This window comes from Neophocaena asiaeorientalis, unplaced genomic scaffold, assembly GCF_003031525.2.
Source record: "Neophocaena asiaeorientalis asiaeorientalis breed wild unplaced genomic scaffold, Neophocaena_asiaeorientalis_V1.1 scaffold566, whole genome shotgun sequence".
NCBI lineage: Eukaryota > Metazoa > Chordata > Mammalia > Artiodactyla > Phocoenidae > Neophocaena > Neophocaena asiaeorientalis.
The window spans coordinates 42,286-66,895 of record NW_020172987.1 but is presented as its reverse complement, the minus strand read 5'-3'; the positions used below and the strand labels follow the sequence as shown (position 1 = coordinate 66,895).

At 38.8% G+C, this 24,610-nt stretch overlaps 1 protein-coding gene and 1 pseudogene across 2 annotated transcripts; one reads left to right on the top strand and one right to left on the bottom strand.

Annotated features, from left to right (window-relative positions):
• The first annotated feature begins 7,863 nt into the window (after positions 1-7,863).
• LOC112397892 (tripartite motif-containing protein 64-like) lies at positions 7,864-14,812 on the top strand. Of its 2 annotated transcripts, XM_024742193.1 has the most exons (6): positions 7,864-8,274; positions 9,438-9,533; positions 10,223-10,453; positions 11,199-11,221; positions 13,020-13,117; positions 14,174-14,812. In XM_024742193.1, the coding sequence occupies exons 1-6, from the start codon at positions 7,864-7,866 to the stop codon at positions 14,665-14,667; spliced, it is 1,353 nt and encodes a 450-aa protein (XP_024597961.1). In that variant the 3' UTR covers positions 14,668-14,812. The 2 variants fall into 2 exon arrangements, with proteins under 2 accessions (XP_024597961.1, XP_024597962.1); XM_024742194.1 differs by lacking the exon at positions 11,199-11,221 and having other exon boundaries at positions 10,223-10,473; positions 13,017-13,117.
• Positions 14,813-22,767: 7,955 nt separating this feature from the next.
• Positions 22,768-23,332, bottom strand: LOC112397890 (BAG family molecular chaperone regulator 2 pseudogene; annotated as a pseudogene).
• Positions 23,333-24,610: the final 1,278 nt, after the last annotated feature.

Here is a 24,610-nt window from a genome sequence, read left to right as displayed (position 1 = left end):
ACCTAATCTTCTCTAACGTACAATATCCTAAGAAAAGTCTAGTCTTTGGAAATTCTACAAAAGGCCTAAAGAATACAATTCACAGTATCCAGAAAATAAAGAACTTCACTGGTGGACATTAAGATGCCAAGTACAGTTGCTAATTAGTCCTCTCTTTTTTTTTTTTTTGCTGTACGCGGGCCTCTCACCGTTGTGGCCTCTCCCGTTGTGGAGCACAGGCTCTGGACGCGCAGGCTCAGCGGCCATGGCTCACGGGCCCAGCCGCTTCACGGCATGTGGGATCTTCCCGGACCGGGGCACGAACCCACGTCCCCTGCATCGGCAGGCAGACTCTCAACCACTGCACCACCAGGGAAGCCCATTTAGTCCTCTCTTACAAAGCAAACAGACTGGCTGATTTTGACAACTTTTCCTCTAAAATTATCATGAGACTGTTTATAATGCTCATCTATTGCTATGGAATTTGGAGATAGTGGGTTCCAATCCACCCTCTTTTCCTAAGACTGCTTGAAATTGTTCTGTCACCTGAGGATTTGAAAACAATGTGTCTCCCATGTACTAGGTGGTTTGTCTAATTCCACAATGCCTAATAGGGTAGCCACATGTAGATATCAAGCTCTTGAAATGAGACTAGTTTGAATTAAGCTGTGCTGTCGGTATGAAATGCATGCTGGACATCAAAAACTTAGTATAGAAAAAAGAATGTAAAATAGCTCATTAATATTTTCAATATTATTTATATTTTTAATGATAATTTTTGAGTATATTTAAGTATATTATTGAAATTCATTTCAAATGTTTTTAATTACCTTTTATGATGTGGACACTAAGAAGTTTAAAAATACATATACAGTTCAGATTATATCTCTATAAAAATTTTATTATTATTTTATCCTTTAAATCTTTTTTGCATTAAGCATTTCAGTTGTATTTTATTAAATCTTGTGATTAATTTAAGCATGTTTTGAAAAATTGCTTTGTGTTTGCCTTATCTTTCTAACTATACAGTAAGTTTTCTGGGGGAGAAGTCTCAGCTATCTTGTTTTGGTTCACCTACCATACCTGAAAGGCAAAGGTAAGTGTTTCATATAGACTGGATGATTGTATTGAATCAATTGGGAACACAGGTAGTGAAATGCAATACTTTATATATCTTTAACACCTTTAGTTTATAGACGTATCTTTAAATAAATTTCAACAAGTTTAAATAAATATTTAAACTTGTTGATTGACAACTCAGAGTTATATGTAAATCAAAAACTCTGGGGAAAAAAAAGAGCAAAAATATTATGGTCTCCTCTCAGAAACACAAATAGGGCACCCTTAGTCCAGTTTAGAAGAGATTATTGCATTTATTCATTTTATAAGAGACAATTTGTTACCTGGAGTTGATTCACATTATAACTTGTGGTCTTGGATAGTGACCTGTGCTTGCACACAGGCTTCTTGGTGGCGGCAGCAGCAGCCTTAGCGTCTCATGCCCGTCTCTGGGGTCCCCGCTGTTAGCCGAGGCTCTCGCCAGTCTCTGGAGCTCCTTTAAGCAGTGCTCTTAATCCCCTCTCCTCGCGCACCAGGAAACAAAGAGGGAAGAAAAAGTCTCTTGTCTCTTTGGCAGGTCCAGACTTTTTCCCGGACTCCCTCTCTCCCTGAGCTCCAACCGAAGCCCGAGCCTCAGCTCCCAGCCCCGCCCGTCCCCGCGTGTGAGCAGACAAGCCTCTCTGGCTGGTGAGTGCTGGTCGGCACCAATCCTCTGTGCGGAAATCTCTCCGCTTTGCCCTCCGCATCCCTGTTGCTGCACTCTCCTCCGAGGCTCCGAGGCTTCCTCTCTCCGTCACCCGCAGTCTCCGCCTGCAAAGGGGCTTCCTAGTGTGTGGAAACCTTTCTTCCTTCACACTCCCTCCCACTGGTGCAGGTCCCGTCCCTATTCTTTTGTCTCTGTTTTTTCTTTTTTCTTTTGCCCTACCCAGGTACTTGGGGAGTTTCTTGCCTTTTGGGAGGTCTGAGGTCTGCCAGTGATCAGTGGGTGTTCTATAGGAGCAGTTCCATGTGTAGATGTACTTCTGATGTATCTGTGGGGAGGAAGGTGATCTCCACATCTTACTCTTCTGCCATCTTCCTCCTCTAATGAGAAGATAAACAAAATTGATAAACCATTAGCCAGATTCATCAAGAAAAATAGGGAGAGGACTCAAATCAATAAAATTAGAAATAAAAAAGGAGAAGTTACAACAGATACCGCAGAAATACAAAGCATCCTAAGAGACTACTACAAGCAGCTTTATGCCAATAAAAGGGACAACCTGGAAGAAATGGACACATTTTTAGAAAGGTATAACCTTCCAAGACTGAAACAGGAGGAAATAGAAAATATGAGCAGAACAATCACAAGTAATGATATTAAAACTGTGATTAAAAATCTTCCAACAAACAGAAGTCCAGGACCAGATGGTTTCACAGGTGAACTCAATCCAACATTTAGAGAACAGCAAACACCTATCCTTCTCAAACTCTTCCAAAAAATTGCATAGGAAGGAACACTCCCAAACTCATTCTATGAGGCTACCATCACTGTGATAGCAAAACCAAAGATACTACAAAAAAAGAAAACTACAGACCAATATCACCGATGAATATAGATGCAAAAATCCTCAACAAAATACTAGCAAGCAGAATCCAACAGCACATTAAAGGGATCATACACCATGATCAAATGGGATTTATCCCAGGGATGCAAGGATTATTCAATAATATGCAAATCAATCAACATGATACACCATATTAACAAATTGAAGAATAAAAACCATGATCATGTCAATAGAAGCAGAAAAAGCTTTCAACAAAATTCAACACCCATTTATGATACAAACTCTCCAGAAAGTGGGAATAAAGGGAAGCTACCTCAACATAATAAAGGCCAAATATGACAAACCCACAGCAAACATCATTCTCAATCATGAAAAATTGAAAGCATTTCCTCTAAGATCAGGAGCAAGACAAGGATGTCTACTCTTGCCACTGTTATTCAACATAGTTTTGGAAGTTTTAGCCACAGCAATCAGAGAAGAAAAAGAAATAAAAGGATACAACTTGGAAAAGAAGTAAAACTGTCACTGTTTGCAGATGATATGATACTATATGTAGAGAATCCTAAAGATGCCACGAGAAAACTACTAGAGCTAATCAATGAATTTGGTAAAGTAGCAGGATACAAAATTAAGGCACAGAAATCTTTCATTCCTATACACTAATTATGAGAAATCTGAAAGAGAAATTAAGGAAACACTCCCATTTACCATTGCAACAAAAAAATAAAATATCTAGGAATAAACCTACCTAGAGAGAAAAAAGACCTGTCTGCAGAAAACTATAAGACACTGATGAAAGAAATCAAAGATGATACAAACAGATGGAGAGGTATACCATGTTCTTGGATTGGAAGAATCAATATTGTGAAAATGACTATACCACCCAAAGCAATCTATAGATTCAATGCCATCCCTATCAAATTACCAATGGCATTTTTACAGAACTAGAACAAAAATTTTTTTAATTTGTATGGAGACACAAAAGATCCCATATAGCGAAATCGGTCTTGAGGGAAAAAAACAGAGCTGGAGGAATCAGACTCCCTGACTTCAGACTATACTACACAGCTACAGTAATCAAGACAATATGGTACTGGAACAAAAACAGAAATATAGATCCATGGAATAGGGTAGAAAGCCCAGAGATAAACCCACGCACCTATGGTCAACTCATCTATGACAAAGGAGGGAAGGATATACAATGGAGAAAAGACAGCCTCTTCAATAAGTGGTGCTGGGAAAACTGGACAGCTACATGTAGGAGAATGAAATTAGAACACTTCCTAACACCATACACAAAAATAAACTCAAAATGGATTAGAGACCTAAATGTAAGACTGGATACTCTAAAGCTCTTAGAGGAAAACATAGGATGAACACTTTTTGACATCAATCACAGCAAGATCTTTTTTGATCCATCTCCTAGAGTAATGGAAATAAAAACAAAAATAAGCAAATGTGACCTAATGGAACTTAAAAGCTTTTGCACAGCAAAGGAAACTATAAACGAGACGAAAAGACAAACCTCAGAATGGGAGAAAATATTTGCAAACAAATCAATGGACAAAGGATTAATCTCCAAAATATATAAACAGCTCATGCAGCTCAATATTAAAGAAACAAGCAACCCAATCCAAAAATGGGCAGAAGACCTAAATAGACATTTCTCCAAAGAAGACATACAGGTGACCAAGAAGCAAATGGAAAGCTGCTCAACATCACTAATTGTTAGAGAAATGCAAATCGAAACTACAATGAGGTATCACATCACACCAGTTAGAATGGGCATCATCAGAAAATCTACAAACAAACGCTGGAGAGGGTGTGGAGAAAAGGGAGCCCTCTTGCACTGTTGGTGGGAATGTAAATTGATACAGCCACTGTAGAGAGCAGTATGGAGGTTCCTTAAAAAACTAAAAATAGAATTACCATGTGACCCAGCAATCCCACTACTGGGCTTATACCCAGAGAAAACCATAATTCAAAAAGACACATGCACCCCAGTGTTCATTGCAGCACTATTTACAATAGCCAGGTCATGGAATGTCCATTGACAGACGAATGGATAAATAAGATGGGGTACATATATACAATGGAATATTACTCAGCTATGAAAAGGAACTAAATTGGGTCATTTGTAGAGACGTGTATGGACCTAGAGACTGTCATACAGAGTGAAGTAAGTCAGAAAGAGAAAAACAAATATCATACATTAATGCATATACGTGGAATCTAGAAAAATGGTATAGATGAACTGGTTTGCAAGGCAGAAATAGAGATACAGATGTAGAGAACAAACGTATGGACACCAAGGAGGGAAAGTGGCTGCAGGTGTGGGTGGGGGTGTGATGAATTGGGAGATTGGGATTGACATGTGTACACTGATGTGTATAAAATGGATGACTAATGAGAACCTGCTGTTTAAAAAAATAAATTAAATAAAATTCAAAAACAATTGATCTTCTTTATATTTTCACTTTGAAAATTTCTAGCAAGGTCACTTTATATATATATATATTTATTTACTTATTTATTTATTATTATTTTTTTTTGCAGTATGCGTGCCTCTCACTGTTGTGGCCTCTCCCGTTGTGGAGCACAGGCTCCGGACGCACAGGCTCAGCGGCCATGGCTCACGGGCCTAGCCGCTCCGTGGCATGTGAGATCTTCCTGGACCGGGGCACGAACCCGTGTCCCCTGCATCGGCAGGCGGACTCTCAACCACTGCGCCACCAGGGAAGCTCCCATATTTTTTTATAAGTAGTGCTTCAATTAACAAACAATAGATAATTTAGTGAAATAACATGTATGTAAGCATTGGTAATTTGATAAACTGTGATAGGTGTCATCAAAATACAAGTAGTATGGCACTTCTGTTAAAAATAATATTCTGCAGTATGTACAACATAGTAACTACAGATAATAATACTGTAATGCATATTTAAAAGTTGTTAGGAGAGTAGATCTTAAAAGTTCTCATAACAAAAGAAATAATTTTTAACTACGTGTTGTGATGAATGTTAACTAATATGGTGATCATTTCACAATATATGCAAATAGCAAATCATTATGTTATATACCTGAAAGTTATATGAGGTTATATGTCAATTATACCTCAATAAAAACCAGTCGTCTTTATGCATTGTATTAAATATAATTACTCACATAATTATGGTATAAATAATTACTATATTATATTCATATTAATATATACATTGATGTATATTATTATGTATGTATATATAACATATATAAAGTATTTTGTTTAAAAGTTTTCACCAATTTTTTTTTTACATTTACCCCAAAAGAAGTCTATATTCTTTTAGGCTCTCAACCCCCTAAGATTGGGTTTTCTATATACCGAAAACCCAATCAACCATTTTCACACCTTTCTGAGTAAACTTATCAGTATTTTCCACTTCCCTTTGAAGCTGTTATCCAATCTCAAGAAGTAGGTGTGGCCTCAGGAGAGTCTAATCCTTTAAAAGGCAACTTTGTCCAGGGGTGACTGCTTCTCTCAGGGGGACTGAGGGAAAGTGCAGCTACCAGATGTTGGACAGTTCTTGTTGACCCTGATATCCACAGATTTCCAGGACGTGCAGCCTTCCAGAAGTAAGACCACTCACAGTGGACTCTGGTAAGTAAGGAACTGATTGTAAATATCTTCATGCCTATTTTCTCTCATCCAAATCCTTTCCATTTACTTATTAGCCTGCTTGGGTTTTGTCCAAGCAAACAAGTAGTTGTCTTAGTTTTTTTTAAATGACCTTAATATTTAAAATATCTGTAACTAGAGCAATTGTAATATATTGATATTTGTAATATTAACATATGTAATCATTTTTATTCCATTACCTTACATGTTATTAGATGTTTTTAGGTCTTAGATGAGATTTCTACAGACATATGTATTTATGAAACACATAGAACACCTAAAATGTTCAACATAATGTATACATTTCATAGCCTTTATACAGATGAACATAAGAGTTAAATGTGTTGAATGAATTAGAATATCTTCTTGTAAAGTTCATATGCACTATATATATATTTTTATTTAAACATCTTTATTGGAGTATAATTGCTTTACAATGGTGTGTTAGTTTCTGCTGTATAACAAAGTGAGTCAGCTATATATATACATATATACCCATATCTCCTCCCTCTTGCGTCTCCCTCCCACCCTTCCTATCCCACCCCTCTAGGTGGTCACAAAGCACCGAGCTGATAAACCTGTACCATGTGGCTGCTTCCCACTAGCTATCAGTTTTACATTTGGTAGTGTATATATGTCCATGCCAGAATAAAGGTGCTGTATTTTTAAAGCCTTCAGTTTGCAGTGTAGATTTGAAAAGTGTTCAGGATAGATCCAATGAACTGATAGGGACTCTCAAGAAGTGGCATTGGTCAAATAGGGAAATATCAAAAACAAAGAGAATATGATGTTGCTTCCATTAACTACATCTTTGGAATTTCTAGTGTAGAGAGAAAATCCTCATGTATATTCAAATTTTTTCTTTGGTTTTAAAAAACAGCTGATTAATTTTTACTGATTACTGTTGTAGCTTGGACATTCACTAGTTCAAAATGTGAAGTGCTCTGATGATCTGAACTGACTCCAGGAAAAATTGTTTTGCTGAACTAGAAATAACATAATTTTTTCCTTTTTTGTCTTGAAAGGAGGAGTTTTGCTATTTAAGTTGGAAGCAAACACTGAAATGTTTATAGTTTTAAGATGCCAAAGGTAAAGCCAGCATTGATTATATTAAGTTTAAATTATTCGAAATAATTTTATTTGTCTTTAGAAAAGCACATCTGTCAGTTCAGAGACAAGAGACATAGAGAACATTAGCATAGAGACAAAGTGTGTGCAAGTATGTGTTGCAGTCATGGAGTCATGGAGAGAGAGAGAGACAGACAGATTGAGATTATATGTGTGCTTCTGTACCAATCAGCTAATAAAAGTAACTCTGGAGTTACCATTTACCCGCTGGTCTAAGCTTTAAACACATCCATGTAATTTAGGTATGACTGAGAACACGGTTTATTTTAAACAAAAAAGTTGCTAGGGACTCTCTTATCTAATTTTATCATTTGTATCAGCATGAACCTCTCTGTATTCACCATTTCTAGGTTTGTACTGAGGGTAAGCATATAGGTAAATTAGATAGAGTTCAAACAGACAGGACTTTGTCTAAAGGCTTTACTTTCCCTTATCAGGGCAGAAGAAAGACTTTCTCTCTTATCCTCTCTATTTCTGTCTTGAATTTTCAGAAACATGGATTCAGACACATTGCAAGCCTTCCAGAATGAACTAACCTGCTCCATCTGTATGAACTACTTCATAGACCCCGTCACCATAGACTGTGGGCACAGCTTTTGCCGTCCCTGCCTGTACCTCTGCTGGGAGGAAGACCAGACTCCAAAGAGCTGCCCTGAGTGCAGGGGACTATCAGAGAAGCCAGATTTCAAAACCAATATTGTACTCAAGAGGCTGGCTTCCCTCGCCAGACAGGACGCAGCTAAACAAACCAACAGCTTGGAGGGGCAGATCTGCTTGACACACAAAGAAGCCAAAGGACTCTTCTGTGAGGTTGACAAGACCCTGCTCTGTGGCCCCTGCTCTGAGTCCCCAGAGCATGCAGCTCACAGCCACAGTCCAATACAATGGGCTGCTGAGGAATACCGGGTAAGTGGTGCTTCTAAGGCAATTAGGAAACTACAGGCTCCTAAATCAGAGAGAAAGATGAGGATAATAATGAAGTTGATGGGGATGGAGATGGTCGAGGTGGAGATTTTTCAGTGTAGGTCATGTAAGTGTATCATTTTAATGTTGTTGCCCAATTGTCCAAACATGTGGAACTGCTGCATCCTGGGGCATATGGTAGCACAAGGCACACTGGCTTCTGACGTGAGCTTGACGCATTCTTAGTCAAGTTATATAAAAATCTGAGTCTCAATTTCTTAGGAAATGAGAAATTTCATTTCTCTCATGGAAATGAGAGATTCCATTTTCTATAAAGTTTCCCCAATTCTTTCTTTCTTTTTTAAATTTTTAATTAATTAATTTATTTTTGGCTGCATTGGGTCTCTGTTGCTGCGTGTGGGCTTTCTCTAGTTGTAGCGAGCGGGAGCTACTCTTTGCTGTGGTGCACAGGCTTCTCATTGCAGTAGCTTTTCTTGTTGCGGAGCATGGGCTCTAGGCACTCAGGCTTCAGTACTTGTGACATGCGAGCTCAATAGTTGTGGCTCATGGGGTCTAGAGCACAGGCACACTAGAGCACACAGACTTAGTTGCTCTGCAGCATTTGGGATCTTCCAGGACCAGAGCTCAAACCTGTGTCCCCTACATTGGCAGACAGATTCTTAACTACTGCGCCACAAGGGAAGTCTCCCCACCCCAATTCTTCATTATATGTTTCTGTCACTTTGATATTCAATATATTAGAATCAAATTAGATTAATGTGGAAAAATCTGACCACATCATTCAAACTCAAGATTTCTATTTTCTAAACCAGCGGTCCCCATCCTTTTTGGCACCAGCGACCAGTTTCATGGAAGACAATTTTTCCATGAATGGGGGCAGGGAGAGGTTGGGGGGATGGTTCCGGTGGTAATGCGAGCCATGGAGAGCCATGGGGAGCCATGAGGAGTGGCAGATGAAGTTTCACTTGCTCGCCCCCCTCTCACCTCCTGCTGTGCAGCCCCGTTCCTAACAGGCTGTGGACTGGTAGTGGTCTTTGGCCCAGTGGGTTGGGGACCCCTGCTCTAAATGACTGCCTTTGCTCATACATAAGGGGATGGAATTTATGGTATTATCTGTGTCACTAAAGCTCATGGTTATTTTGCAGGAGAAACTTCTGAAGAGAATGGACTCTTTAAGGAAAATGACACAAGAAATGCAAAACAGTCTGAATGAAGAAGCTAACAAAACTCAGTTGTTAGAGGTAAGAATTAAGATATTCTATTTGTTTGCATGGAGACAGATATAATCCTGGCTTAGACTTTTAGCAAAATTCAAATTACCAGGTAAAGGATAGTGGTCTTTTCCTTGGAAAGAGTAGTGATTTCAAATGACCTATCATCAGTAATCACAGTTATAACAGACCAATACAAACTAGTTCAAAGAGTGCTAGTATACGGGAAAACCAAGGCATGAAACATATTCCTAGGCCACATTTTGAAGATTTGAATAAACCTTCTCAGACATGGAGTATAAGACAACGTTGTGCTAAGTATGTCTGTGAAGGTGAGGAGAGGAATACAGCAGTACCTAGAGGAGAATTAGTGCATATTTTTAAAGCTGCACAGTATGGGCTTTACCTAATAAAAGAATATTTAGAAAAATCAGGGAAAGGAACAAGAAAAAACAAGATTTGGGTAAGAGAGGAAATAACTGATGGAGTAAGAACCCTGAAGAATCCTCCTAGGGAGAGAAACTGGAACCCCCTCAGATGGCTTGATTTAAACAGGAAAAGAGGCACGAAACTTAGAGGAAGGATGGACAGGAAGGACCCTTTGAGGTGTGAGGTAGAAAGTTTGTCAAGAGCTTTCCCGATGACAGTAAGGAAATAATGTTTGACGTTTTCTGTTGAGAATGAGGATGAGTGATTCTTTGAATCCGCTATCTCTGCAGAACTATGTGGCCGTAAGGAAGGTGATGATCAAAGTTCAGTATCGGATGATCCACCTGTTTCTCCAGGAGCAGGAGCAACTCCATCTGGAGGCGCTGGAGGAAGAAGTGAAGGAGACTCTCCAGCAACTCAGGGAGAGTGAATTCAGAATGACTCAACAGAAAGCAAGTCTGAAAGATTTGTATAGAGAGCTGACTGAGATGTGCCACAAGCCTGACCTGGAGCTGCTCCAGGTGAGAAGGGAGGTTCCATCCTCAGAGACGGAAGTACTATTCTGGGCACCGTTGCCATGACATTGAAATGTTACCTGCATATACTCTTATCTCAGCTAAGGGATGATGCTCCTTGACTCCCATTATCTTACTTGTCCAATCCCTTATTTCTCATAGCCTGGTAATCTTTGGGAAGTTTTTTTTAATCCTTTCACTAGCTAACATAGGACAAAATTTTTTCAGTGTGATCAGGAGTACTATCCAGACAGATTATCCAAAATCAGCAAAATTCTGTGACCAGGAGAAAGTTAATTTTCTTGGAGTAATTCTCAATACGTTGTCACTCTCTATTATCCCACACTTACTGAAGACATTGAAGTTTTGCCCATTGTCTAGGTAAAATTTTTAGAACTGGTAGTCAATTTCAATGCACTCTATAATTCGTTTTATATGGTTCCTTGTTTTGCTTTAATTGTCATCATAAATGGTGAGGTCTCTCCTTGGGAATAGGACTGAGAAATGACTGACATTGGAAATCTGATGTTGCATCATTGCACAGACTCTTCCTGGCCTCCTTCCTTCCTTCCTTAATGTGCCCTGAGGAAGCTCATCATGTTTTAGTTTAAGTTCTGTTATTAAGATAGCCTCTGATTATTCCTTAGAGGACAATGAGAAAAACAATACCTTATTGAACAAACAAGAATAGTAAAGAAGATGCAAAAGGACAGAACTCTCATGATTAACATGATTTTTTTTTTCATTGCAGGCCTCGGGAAATGTATTGGAAATGTGAGTGTACGCTAATGACTTTTGATTTCTGGAAAAGTTGTTGTCTTTTTGATGAAGTGGTTGGATAGTCGTTCCTTGGTGCCACGGGGAATTGTTTTCAGGCCATCCCCAAAATTTAAATCCCGGGATGTACTATCCCTTATAGAAAATGCCATAGTATTTGCAGATAACTTACAAGCATGCTCCCATACACTTTGGTCATTACTAGACTACTTATAACACCTAATAAAATGTAAATTAAATGCTATGTAAATAGTTCCCACGTATGTGGCATTTTCAAGTTTCACTTTTTGGAACTTCCAGGGATTTTTTTTTTCTGAATATTTTCCATTTAGAACCAGGGAGGAAGAATGTAGGGGAGGGATGGATTTAGAATTTGGGATTGACATGTACACACTGCTATATTTAAAATAAATAACACACAGTGGTTATCTCAAGCCATAGGGAAGAAGATCAGGATTAAAAATGGTGGTCAGGGCTTCCCTGGTGGCGCAGTGGTTGAGAGTCCGCCTGCTGATTCAGGGGACACGGGTTCGTGCCCCGGTCCGGGAAGATCCCACATGCCGCAGAGCGGCTGGGCCCTTGAGCCTTGGCCGCTGAGCCTGTGCGTCCAGAGCCTGTGCTCCGCGACGGGAGAAGCCACAACAGTGAGAGGCCCGCGTACCGCAAAAAAAAAAAAAAAAAAATGGTGGTCAAGGGAAACTTTACCTTTACCTATAATGTTCAAACTTTTTGAAAAGAATTTATCTATGTATTATTCTATAATTAAAATAAATTTAACAAAAAATAGATAACAAACAAGGACCTAGTGTAAACTAACTAAATAACTAGCTAACTAAATAAATAAATAAATAAAATAAAACAAATTACAGATTCAATCCATGGTTGAATCCATACATGCCGAACCCTCACACATGGATGATGAACAGTACATCTTTTGATCTATTAACATCGTCTTTTTGGCTATTTTCTGTTTTATTTCAAAAGGATTCTAGAGGCCTTCTGATCCTTGGTCTGAGAAGTTTCCTTTTCATTTGGCTGAATTCAAATATACCTGAAAACTTTCTGACATTCTGGGCTTTGTTCCACCCACTCACCCCATCCTCTCCAGACTCACCACAGTAAAAATTAGGGAAGGGATTTTTCTAAGATATCACTACACTAGTGAGTTGGAAGGTGAAAAAGGCAGGAAAGGGGCAAATTCCCTAATAGGAAGAGGGGCTGTGATTTTGTTCCTAGGAGTAGCACTGAATCAGCCTGTTCCATTACAGCAAACCCCCTTGTAGGTAGGACCTCAGAGCTAATGGCTTCCTGGTGCCCACTGGAAAGTTAGACCTTCAGGACCAAGGCAGCCAGGCTAGAATTGGATTCCCTTGCTGGGCTGATAAGAGCAAACACGTCGGGCTCAGTGAACTCTTCCTTTTAGACACTGAATGTATCCTTGATGACTACTTGCTGACTGCAGTCCCAAAGGCTTTGCCTGAATTTTTTGCTCTCTGTAAAATGCCCAGGATCTTTGCATCACCTGAGTTGGAATAGAGGAAGTGAATGAAGTTCAATAAGTTGAAAACTGGAGTAAAGTCTGAGAAGAATGGGGGAGTTGAAATTTGATGTAATTTATATTTAGAAAAAAGTATGGTAACTTTTTATATTCCCAAGTGTGTAGAATATAATGTATATCCAATTAACCAAAAATAGGAGAATTCTGACAAAATATCCTGGATTAAAAACTGCTTTTTTGTAATGGTCCTGTGATTAGCCTTTGACCTTGAAATGTAACTGACGTCATTTGTTACAGGACTGATTTGATACAGATGCAAAAGCCTCAGCCAGTGAACCCAGAGCTCACTTCCTGGCCTGTCACTGGAATCCTAGACATGCTGAACAACTTCAGAGGTAAGAGTCAACCTTCAGTGAACAGGACTACATTTCATTAGAACTTCTTGGGAAGGAGCCTTCTTTTATTGTTATTTTATTTTTTCTGACATGAAGGTAGTACATAACTTCCCAAAGTTGTTACATTTTTCCTGCCTGTATAGTCGTATTACAAAGATCAAGGCTGAACTTTGCAACCTATAGTTTACCGAAAATGCAAAGCTAGAGATATATATTCAGTTACATGTGACATAGGCAGAGCAAGAGGAGAGCAACCAGCTTGCTCATGTGGTTATAAAGAGATAGAATATTCACTTTTGTGAGTAACCATCAATATTGTGTTTATTCAGTTTATTTCACTCTTAAAAAGTTAAATATGGCATTGCTGGTTTTTAATTTGTTCTGTATTACCAGCTCATTTATTATGCATTGTACAAAAATATTTATTATTTCTAAAATCAGCAAGAATTGACAGAAAAGACTAAAATTAGCTTAGGCAGGATAATTGTAATGCTATTAGATCAATTTCAAAACAACTGAAAGGCAAGGGATATTTGAACATGGTTAGCCAGAACATCCTTTTAGAAGCTTCCAGAACATCCTTTTAGAAGCTTCCAAACTATTCATTGATGGATTTCTATCAAAATTTTGACCTTTGAAAATGTAGTAAGTAGAGACCATAGCCCAATAAATACCCACATGATAGCAAGTGCTATCTACATGCTAGATCATATTAAAGACAGAGGACACAAGAAAAGTCTTCTAAATGAAAGAAAAAGAATAATGCTTTTGGTGAGTCCTGAAATAAACTATCAAGACATTGACATTAAATCAGACTTCACAGAGTTCATATCTCCCTTTTTTTTCTTTTTCTGTATGATTTGAAGTCTTTCTGTGTGCTGGTGAGATAGTAATGACTCTTACTCTTCATAGAAGAGCTAGTCTGAACTCCTTTTTCTGTCTTTGTTTTGTATTTCCTTGGAGGAGGGAAAATGAAAAGACTCATTGGGTAGAGAGCCTCTGCCTCTCAGGCCGTGGAAATCTCATTTGCTGACCTGATTTTTGCTCTTTCTGCAGTAGATAATGTTCTGAGTCAGAAAATGACCATTCACAATGTGAGCCTTTCTGAGGATGGTACAAGTGTGATGTTTGGAGGTGACCATCACGACGTGTCCAGACAGCCCCAGATTGTGGAGAGATTTGTGGCCTGGGGAGCTGTGGCCTTCACCTCTGGGAGGCATTACTGGGAGGTGGATGTGGCACACTCCTCGAACTGGATTCTGGGAGTCTGTAAAAATATCTTGACGAGTGATACTGATATCATCATTGATTCTGAAGAAGCATTTTTTCTATCTTCTGTGAAAGTGAACAATCATTATACTTTGTCCACGAACTCCCCACCCTTAATTCAGTATGTGCAAAGGCCTCTGGGTGGGATTGGAGTGTTTCTGGATTATGACAATGGAACTGTGAGCTTCTATGATGTTTGCAGAGGTTCCCTCATATATAGTTTCCTTCCTTTCTCCTTCTCCTCCCCTCTGACGCCTTTCCTTTGCCTTAGGTCTCCATGAATAGTCAAGTTCCATGACCATTTAATTGATGAAATTCTTGCCTGAGCAAATTGCTTTCCTAAACCTCACGTGAGGCCACAGGGTGATATCTGACTATCTCTGAGCACATTGTAATTTAATGGAACACACGACTATATGTTTATAAAATGGCATCACCATGTTGAATGTATAAATTTGTTAATTAAATTTTCTTGTAATAAAAATTTATTATAGAATATTTCATAGAGTATAATCAGTTGCTTTTCTTCTGTCATAAATAATAGTTTTATTAAAATAAAAGTTACATACCAAAAAAAAAAAGTTACATACCATAAAGGTCACCCCATTTAAACTATATAATTCAGTGGCTTTTAGTAATATTCAAAAAGTGAAACCATAACTATCTAATTCTAGGACATATCCATCACTCCCAAAATAAACCAATGACCATTAACATTTACTCCCCATTCCCCCTCCCCCTCCCAAGTCACCCCCTAATCCAGTTTTATTCTTCATGGATTTTTCTATTATATGGTTTCAAATAAATTGGATCACACAATGTGTGGCTTTTATATCTGTTTACTTTCACTTAATGCTTTCAAGATTCATCTACATTGTAAGCAATGTGCTTTACTTGCGTATCTGAACCAGATTGGGGTGAAAGCATGAGGTAATATATATATCAGGTTAGTAAACAAAAGGAATGGTGCTTAGTTTTCTCTTCAAAGCTGACCTAGTTGGTAAGAACCAAGTGTTTGACAGACTTTATCATTTCTCTAAACCCTAGTCATTAAGCACATCTCAGCTCAACAATATTTTTCCCGGCAAGTTTTTCGTGACTACACAGACCAGTGTAGTTCCTCTCATTACACACTCTCTGAGCATATACCATCTCATTATAATATTCAACAAACCTTCCTCAAGTTAGCACTTTTACTACTTGACAGACAATTCTGAGACAGTAGGGACAGTATATTATTTACTACTATATTCCTACTATCCAATGCAGACTTATAACATAATACATAGAAGTATAGGATGAATCAATGAACAAATACCCGAATGAAAGAATTAATATAAACAAATATTATTCCAGCATTGATAAAGTTTTCCAAAATGTAGCTAACATAATAGACATAAAATGCTAACTGATAATGTCAACAAAAGAGAGGTCATTGATTTGCAGCTTTACAGCCTAAGAAAATTCCATTATTTGGAGGTTTAAAATAACTACTGCATAATTTTGTTTTATAGTGTTGGTTTTGAGATTTCCCTAAGACGATCAGTACAATCTACTGGAAGATGAAGACCCTACATAAAGTGATATGGAAACAGAACATGGGACTTCACATGATGGTGACTGTCAGAATTTAAACTGACATATAAAATACTACTAAGCATAGGGTGGTATAATTTCCTTAGCAGTGGGAAGGCCAAAACCAATTTAAATTTGAAGAATAATTCAGATGACAGAAATACAGAATTCTGTAATATAATGTGATACCTAAAAAATATTGTAATTGTTCTATAATGTTCATTATACCCTGGTCATTTGAAAGCAGAAACAGTATGGTTCACTAGAAAGCATTCATTCTCAGGCACATCTCCACAAGAATATATCAAACGATAATTTGTTCAGGTTCAATCTATAATATCCAATTCACAAAAACTCAAGAGCTGGATGTATTTTGTTTTCTTTTTACAGAGTACAAGAAGGAGCTTCTTGGTTTGTCTCATTTTTATCTCCAGATCCTTCACTGTATCTTCAGTCCTACAATTCAAAGGAAGTATTCAGTGCACTATGGAGTGAAAGTCCTTTCCTTTTAGCCATTTCTCTTTTCATTTTGATCTTTTTCCTCCATTTTCTTTGATTATATCTCTTATTCTAAGCCTCTTGATTGAATGACTCATTTTTTTGTTAAGTTCCATTTGTGGTAAGCCCTGTAAAATTGGGTGGAATGAAGGCTGGAGAGGCAAGGGGAATTTTAAAGAGTACAGATGATGCATCTGAAAACAAAACATAAATTTCAAATTAGAATTTGGGAAGGTTTTCATTTTATTTTTAAGGGTCAATTAAATTATAGAATTGACATAACAGACAAGGTGTGATTATCTCATTCATGGCATAGAAGGAAAGTTCCTTTCCTTCCCTTTCTCTGCAGAAACATGGCATCACTCACACTACAGAACCTCAAGAAATAATTCACCAGCTGAGTCTTGAGTGTGAGGAAGTTGGAGCTCTTGTGGTGGTGCTTGCAGAACTGGGACCTTGTAAGCAGCCCCAAATCCTAGAAATGGTGTTGCCCGATGGCCAACACCATTGGTCCAAAGAAGACATTGTGAAGTTCCTGGAAGAAATGGAGAATAATCCCCTGTTCAATGACAGCCATGCATTCAAAACAACTCAGTCACTGATGGACTGGGAAAAAGTAGATTTTTAAGATATTTCTGGAGAAATGTGTAAACTCCAATGGTTAGAAACATTTTATAACTTAAGAAACTGTTGCACCTTAAAAGAATTAGTCCTGGGGGCTTCCCTGGTGGCGCAGTGGTTGAGAGTCCGCCTGCCGATGCAAGGGACACGGGTTCGTGCCCCGGTCCGGGAAGATCCCACATGCCGCAGAGCGGCTGGGCCCATGAGCCATGGCCGCTGAGCCTGTGCGTCCGGAGCCTGTGCTCCGCAACGGGAGAGGCCAGAACTGTGAGAGGCCCGCGTACCACAAAAAAAAAAAAAAAAGAATTAGTCCTGATAGTTAAGGAACACGTTAAAAATCCTCACAAAAGCAAAACACCCCCCCACACACACACCCAGAAGAAACATTCTGATTTACCCAAGAAGCCCCTAACAACTTACCCCCACTTTTTAAAGGAGATGTATCCCTAGTACTCCTCAAAACACCCCAAACTGTGTACCAGGCGAAAGACAAGGAGTTCCCAGAGAACATGAAGCTGAAACATATTCAAGATTTCCAGAAGGAGAAACAGGAGTGCGAGGAGAAAATGGCTCAGTTCAGGGAACACCACTCTGAACTAGTCCAATATTCCAAGAAATCGGATGTCCCCTAAGGAATCTAAATCAAAGGCCAAAAGAAGTTTCAGGAAAATGTGCAAGAAGTGAAGTCTCCCCCAGAAAACTATCTTTCCATGAGGATTAGATTCCATGGAGAGACTGAACAACCTCCAAGGACACCTATGAGATGTTCCACCAGGATTCACGGTCAAGTCAGGAGTTGCAAGATATGCCCCTGAGGGATCGCATGGTGGAGATCCCGGCAAGGCATCTTGAAGAATCAGAAGAACTATAAGAAACAGGAGGCTGAGGAGGTGCAGAAATAATATAAGGTGGACCTGGATCACGGGCTCAAGAGTCTGTTTCCTGAAGAGTATGCTGCTATGGGGACTGTAGATCTGCCTGTCTGATCTTGGGTTTCAGGGATCCCTTTATGATCATGTTCTTACGTCTAGTATAGATTGTCTCTCTGTATGCAGCATATATTTTTTACAACTGATGAACCCACAGTGACACATCATTGTCATCCAAGTCCATAGTTTTCACTATTTGTACATGAAAATATTTTTATTGTAACACATAAAGATCATTGAATTAGATAAATAGTTGGATAGATAGATAGATAGATAGATGGCTATTGCACACTCAAACACATTTTTATGTTTTACTTTATTAAAACAAATATTTATTAAAGCTGATTTTGAGTTTTCATTGAAAAAACAGGCAGATAAGTAGTGCACAAGGCATTTGGTATTCAAAAAATAATACATTTATTTCCCATAGAGTCCACCATATGCAATTTCATGCACAGGTATGCTCTGTAAATATATGCTTTTAATCTCTTAAAGTTACTGGAGATTTATCAATTTTATATGCCTTCTAGATGGCTAACATGTTGAATTTATTTGGAAAATCCTTTAGCAGTTTGTGTTATTTGCTTCCTTCCTGGACTTTAAATTTGCAAAATTAGGTCTAAGAGTTCATTCTTTTTACCTGAAAATCAGCAGATTTTCCCATAAGTCTTTTTTGCCCTCAAGTGCGAGTAAGGCTTATAAGCCAGAATAGATAGTGAGATATCCAGTCAAGTGGGGCTCTTCTTGTGAATTTAACGCATGCATTTTCTAATTCATTCAGTACCTAATGTTTTCTAAACCATGCCTTTTTGTATGGGATACAGAGATAAAAGTTACAATTCTTAACTTTAATATATCATTCTAACACTGAAGAATAACCAGTAAGTGTAATCAGTAATAGAAAGCATTATTTGGTCAAAAAAGTACAAATACTGGAACTGGGCAAATATGGATTAAAATTGTGAATTAGCTATTACAATAAGATGACATTGGTTAAAATAATTAACTCATTGCTTATCTGTTTCCTCATGTATACGTTCATGAAATGAGAATAAGTATAAGTGAAGGTTAAATTTAATGCCTATAACTGGCTCACAGTAGATTCATAGAAAATGTTAGGTTAATCCATTGGAGCTGCTATAAAAAAATATCATAAACTGGACAAACAACAGAAATTTATTTCTCACTATTCTGGAGGCTGGAAGTCTCAGATCAGGGTGCCAAGGTGGTTGGCTGATGGCTCTGTTTCGGGGGCAGACTTCTTGTGTCCTCACTTGCCAGAAGGCACTCAGGATCTCTCTGGAACCTCTTTTATAAGGCACTAATCCCATTCATGAGGGCGCCACTCTCACGACTTAAGCGCCTCTCAAAGAGCTCACCTCCTAATGCCATCACATCGGGCATTAGGGTTCAATATATGAATTTGGAGGTGACACAGACATTAAGATCATAGCACTTAGCTTCCTTTATTTCATCCATCTACCATACTTATCTTTTACTGAATTCCAACAAGAAACCATTAATACATAATAGATAGCAAAATAAATTACGTTAAAAAATTAAATACACTTAATGAAATTATTCTACAATATATATATGTCATGATGACGTATAATCTTGCTAGAATGTGGTTCCAACTCTGGCCCAAAGCATCATTCTAGAAATTTTTTAAATAGTCCTGTTGCTATAGAGATATATTTACACAAAATAATAGTAGGAGATCCATGGTGCGATGGAAATTGCTAGGAGTGCAGCACATTTTTTGAAATGTAAACATTTTCTGAAAGGAAATTATTCCACAATTTGCCCTTGAATAAATAGAGATTAAGTAGGAAAAGGGGTAATGGAAGTGATGTTCAGATAGAGGAAACAGCATGTTCAAAAATTCAAAGTGAAGGAGAGCATGATGCCTTGGAGAACTACTTCCACAATTCCTTTGTCTTAGTTCTCTCTTATATACAACTTATGGAAACTACTAAAAACACTGCGATCCAGGTTGGAGGCACTCTTCATTTTTTTATACAGTGCATTTCTCCAAACTACACTTGGGAATTCTGGCAATATAAAAGAAGTGCAATGTACCTTAGGAATATTTCCAAAACTCTAAATAAAACAGAAGAAAAACTAGGATACAATATCAAAATTTGTGAACCTTTTCTACAACAAAACTGTCTGGAAGTCCCAAAATTTGGACAGATGGAGACAAATCAGGGATATCTAAGATTCATGGGGTATCAGAATCTGTTTAGGAGGAAACAGAAGGAAAGGACAGGATATCTGATAAATTTCAGAACCCCAAGAGTTAGCAATAGGGATTCATTGAAAGCTGGCAGGTCCCTTAAAGAACAACCGATGAACCTGAGTAGGGTGAGTGCGTTCAGGCTGAACTATGCAAGGAATCCACAATAACACGTGAGGGGGCTGGTACCCTCCAGTCCCTACAACTCTCAGACATAACCAACTAAAGCTCCCTTCCAGGACCAGGCTTCATACTGAGAAAAAATTACTGGAAGTAAAATACGTACAAAGCAAGACTTAGGCGGCAGGAGCAAAGAAGGAGAACGTCTCAAGAAAAGAAGTGGGAAGAGAAGCAGAACCAGGAGATGGCAAAAAGTTGAGTTCATATTACTGAACACCTTATGAAAACAACCGAGTCCTCTAGACTTATGAAGTGAAGAAAGCTACCTTGACCTACCTTCACCTTATAAAAGTCCAAGAAGACTAATTGCATATAAATACCATCAATAGAGCACGTTTTTCACTTCATATTTAGGAAGAATCCAGAGGGAAGAAAATACCTTTCCTAATATAATAGAACTTGGTATGACTGTTCATGAAGTGGCCTTTAGAGAGACAGTTGCCAGAAGATCCCTGATGCCAGAGCTACATTAAGATCGCAGCCTTGCGCTCCCATCTTGGGAGAACATGACCCTGAGAGGCCCTCTCTGCTCCTTTGCCCCAGAAACTCGCAGACGCACAGCTTCATCTCCCTGGATCTATCTCTACCGCTGTGCCTAGCCACCTCTAGCTGTTCCTGAAGGCCAGTTCTGCAGTGTTTTATGATCTCTCTTTCACACACCTTCTCTAGTTCCTCAAGTTTCCCCCCCTAAGGAGCCATCTGTAAGTCATTTTGTCCTGGCTTAACAATAATGGACTTTTCTAAGAACTCACTACAGAAAACACAACATGATTATACTTTAATACACAACCAAAATACAAAACACCATAGTAAATTGATGGCAATAAAATATGGAATTTGATTTGCATTGCATCACAAATGGTTAACATTCTTACTCATAAATGAGTTCTTAGAAACCAGTATTGAAGACACTATATATACCAAGGAAAATTAAAAAAAAAAAACAAAAGAAGAAGAAAACTAAACAACACAAGTGACTAGTAAGGATTAAACATATATGAAGATGACTGAGCTGAACAAGAATAAAAGCAATTTCTTTGTAATGTCATATTACAAAAGATTAAACATGTAATATTTGTACAGTTTTAGGAAAGATACCCACATAAACACTGGGGGACAAGATTGATAAGGTCCTGTCTATATAGTAGGGGTGTCTATGTTATCTATTATTAATGAAATTTTGTGCACATCCTTTTGGGTGTATTGATAAACAAATTAATATGCAAGCCATGTTTTGGGGGTCTGTATACTAGCTACAAATTTCCTATACAGTAAACATCGTTTACATATAAATTGTAAATTTATCCAACTAATTTGTTGAAATAATTCAAATAAATTAGAACTGCTAGGACTAAGAATAAAAGGTTTTTAAGTTGAGGATTAAAAGCGGACTTCCCTGGCGGTCCAGTGGTTAAGACTGCACTCCCAATGCAGGGGCCATGGGTTCTATTACTGAGCCCACATGCCAAAAATTGAAAAAAAAAAAAAAGAGCAGACTTTATAACAGCATTTAATTTTTTCTTTTTGAAGGCAAGCTACAACATTGTATTTCTGTAATGATTAAAAATTTAAAGATGATGCATTTGAAAAAAGATGAAGTGGATATATAGTTGTTCATAGTGGTAAAACTAGAGGTGAATTCTCTCACATTTTGTGTCATGTTTTCATGTATTATCAAGGAATACATTCATATTATGAGATGCATATATCTTTAGGTTCAAAATAATTTGATACAGATGTCACAAAAAACAACTGCCGAATGAAAGAGAAGACGTAGGGGAAATTCCCTTCCATTCCTCTAAGCTCACTGGTTGGTTAGCAGATGTATGTTCAATATGTGGACTGCTTTATGTACAGAATGTCTAGTCAAACAAATGCCCCATGTGACCCGGTGTCTTCGCAGACACAGGCCAGAAAAGAACCGTGAAGCTTTTCCCTTAGACGAGCACTTATTTTCCTTCACACACTAAGTGTTCATCCAAGAGCAGTGGATGTGCTAGAGCCTAGCACAAGACAAGAATTCAATCTAAAAACTTCTAGAAAGGTAACCAAAATATTTCTAGCTTTAATTGTTCTTCACAAAACTAACGACACAAATATTTTCCTCTTAGGAAACAACTATCAGTATCAAATTAGTTGTTATGCCTAACATACGGAACTAGTTATCACTTAAAATAGTATTTTATCCTTATTACATCATTATTTATAAGGGCTCTTAGGTCTGAACACTAATTGAATCTGCTTTCAGCACTTTGTTGTAGAGTTTTGGAACCAGTTCCTTTAGAATGCGTACTTAAAATAATATTTTATCCTTAATACGTCATTATTTATGAGGGCCCTTAGAAAACTCTGACAAGGCCATCATCAAGCTGGAGCGCATTCCTAAGCATGGTTTCTAGTCTTCTCTTAATTTTCCTCTGATATTCAGGAGCACAGCCAATTACTATGGACTGAAACTTCTGATCTCCCAGCCCAGGAGGCGCCTCTGAGGGGCATGCGCTGTACATCGACGCTAGGTGACTCGGCGTTTCCCAAATCATCCAGAAACCTGCTGACCACCTCGTTGATGATCCTGGGGCATGATTGAGGGGCTCCTGCTGCTGGGGGTTTCTAATTGTTTCCATTGAAACTTCAACGGTCCCATCAAACGGTTTGCAGTCAGATTTAATTCTTCTCTTTCCCCGTCGCTGATCTGCGCGTGCCCTGGCTGTTCTGGACGCTGTGCATCATCTCAGAAGGAAATCTTTCTTCTGCTCAACTGCAGCAGCAGCTTCTCTCAAAGCTTCCACCCTGCGCTCCAGCTGGTCCAGGCTCTCCAGAAGGCGGCTGGAGCGGTCAACCCATGAACGAGGAGCAGCAGAAGCGACCCTCGTTGGCCTTGGTGCTGATGCTCGCCTGAGCCATCTCGGCCGCAGGAGCCGCCGCCGCCTTGCGGCGCTCGCCTCCCTCTGACGCGCCGCCCGCGGCCCCCGGGCTGGGGCCGGGGCCGGGGCCGGGGCTGGGGAACCAGGTGCTTGTGCATGAGACACTCGCTGGCCCCGGGCTCGGACGGGCTCCGAGGGGCTCTGACGGCTTCGGACGGGCTCGAATGGTCTCAGAAGGGCGATGGCTGGCGAGAGGAAGCCCAGAGATTTCCCAGTGCGGGCGCGGATGGGAGGCCTCCTGTGGCGCCTGGGCTCACTCTGCCCGGGAACACCGCCTCCCCCAGTTTCATAAATATGATACAACTTCAGGCCTTTCCCCCTTTCTTAAAAGCAGATGTAGATATTTGTTCTATGAAGCTACATTAGGGGTAATATGTTTTAATATACAGTTTAATTTGTTAAATAATGCGTGTCAGATAATTCTGAATAAAATTAAAACCAAAAACCCAGAAGGATTTTTTTCTTCCTGTGAAAATGGAACTTGATTCTAAAAGATATATAAAAATTCAAAGTGTTGAAAATATTCCAATTAATCTTGAAAAACACATGTTGAAGGACTTGTTCTCAAGATATCAACTTATTTTAAGAACTTGAGTCCTATTGGAGTGTGTATGTTTTCTAGACCAGTGCGTCTCTAAATTAAAGTACATTTAGGTCACCTGCGTGTCTTGTCAAAATGCAAATGCTGATTAAGTATATCTAAAATAAAGCCTAAACTGCTCTCAGGTGATACTGATGCTGCTGATCTTTGATCAAACTTTAAATAAGATTATAGACTAGTGGTTTGCAGCTCTAGCTGCATATTCACCTGGGTAGCTCTTAAGTACACCAATACGTAGCATCAAACCAATTAAATTAGAATCTCTGGGATTGTGCTCCGGCCATTGGCATGTTGAAAACTCCCAAGTGATTCTAATGTGCAGTCAATATGTTGGAAACCTAAGAGATCCAATGTATAGAAGGAAGCAGACATCTGGAGGTTTAAAAACTGTGAGTGCTATCATTGTCTCTAGCCTCCTCTTGAGAACCTCTGACAAATATTAAAGTTGGGCCAGAGGTAGAGATCATACAAAAATGAGCCTGAAAATACCCAATATAGAGGATATTGCCAGGTATTTGTATACAAACTGAGTCATAGAGCATGGGGTCAGTTTCCTCAGACCATTATTAAGAATATATTGTAACAAATAGGGCTTCCCTGGTGGCGCAGTGGTTGAGAGTCCGCCTGCCGATGCAAGGAACACGCGTTCGTGCCCCG

Coding starts and splice junctions, on each gene's coding strand:
- LOC112397892 (XM_024742193.1), top strand. CDS start 7,864: ATGGATTCAGACACATTGCAAGCCTTCCAGAATGAACTAACCTGCTCC. Junction 8,275..9,437: donor GGGCTGCTGAGGAATACCGG/GTAAGTGGTGCT, acceptor GTTATTTTGCAG/GAGAAACTTCTGAAGAGAAT. Junction 11,222..13,019: donor TCGGGAAATGTATTGGAAAT/GTGAGTGTACGC, acceptor CATTTGTTACAG/GACTGATTTGATACAGATGC.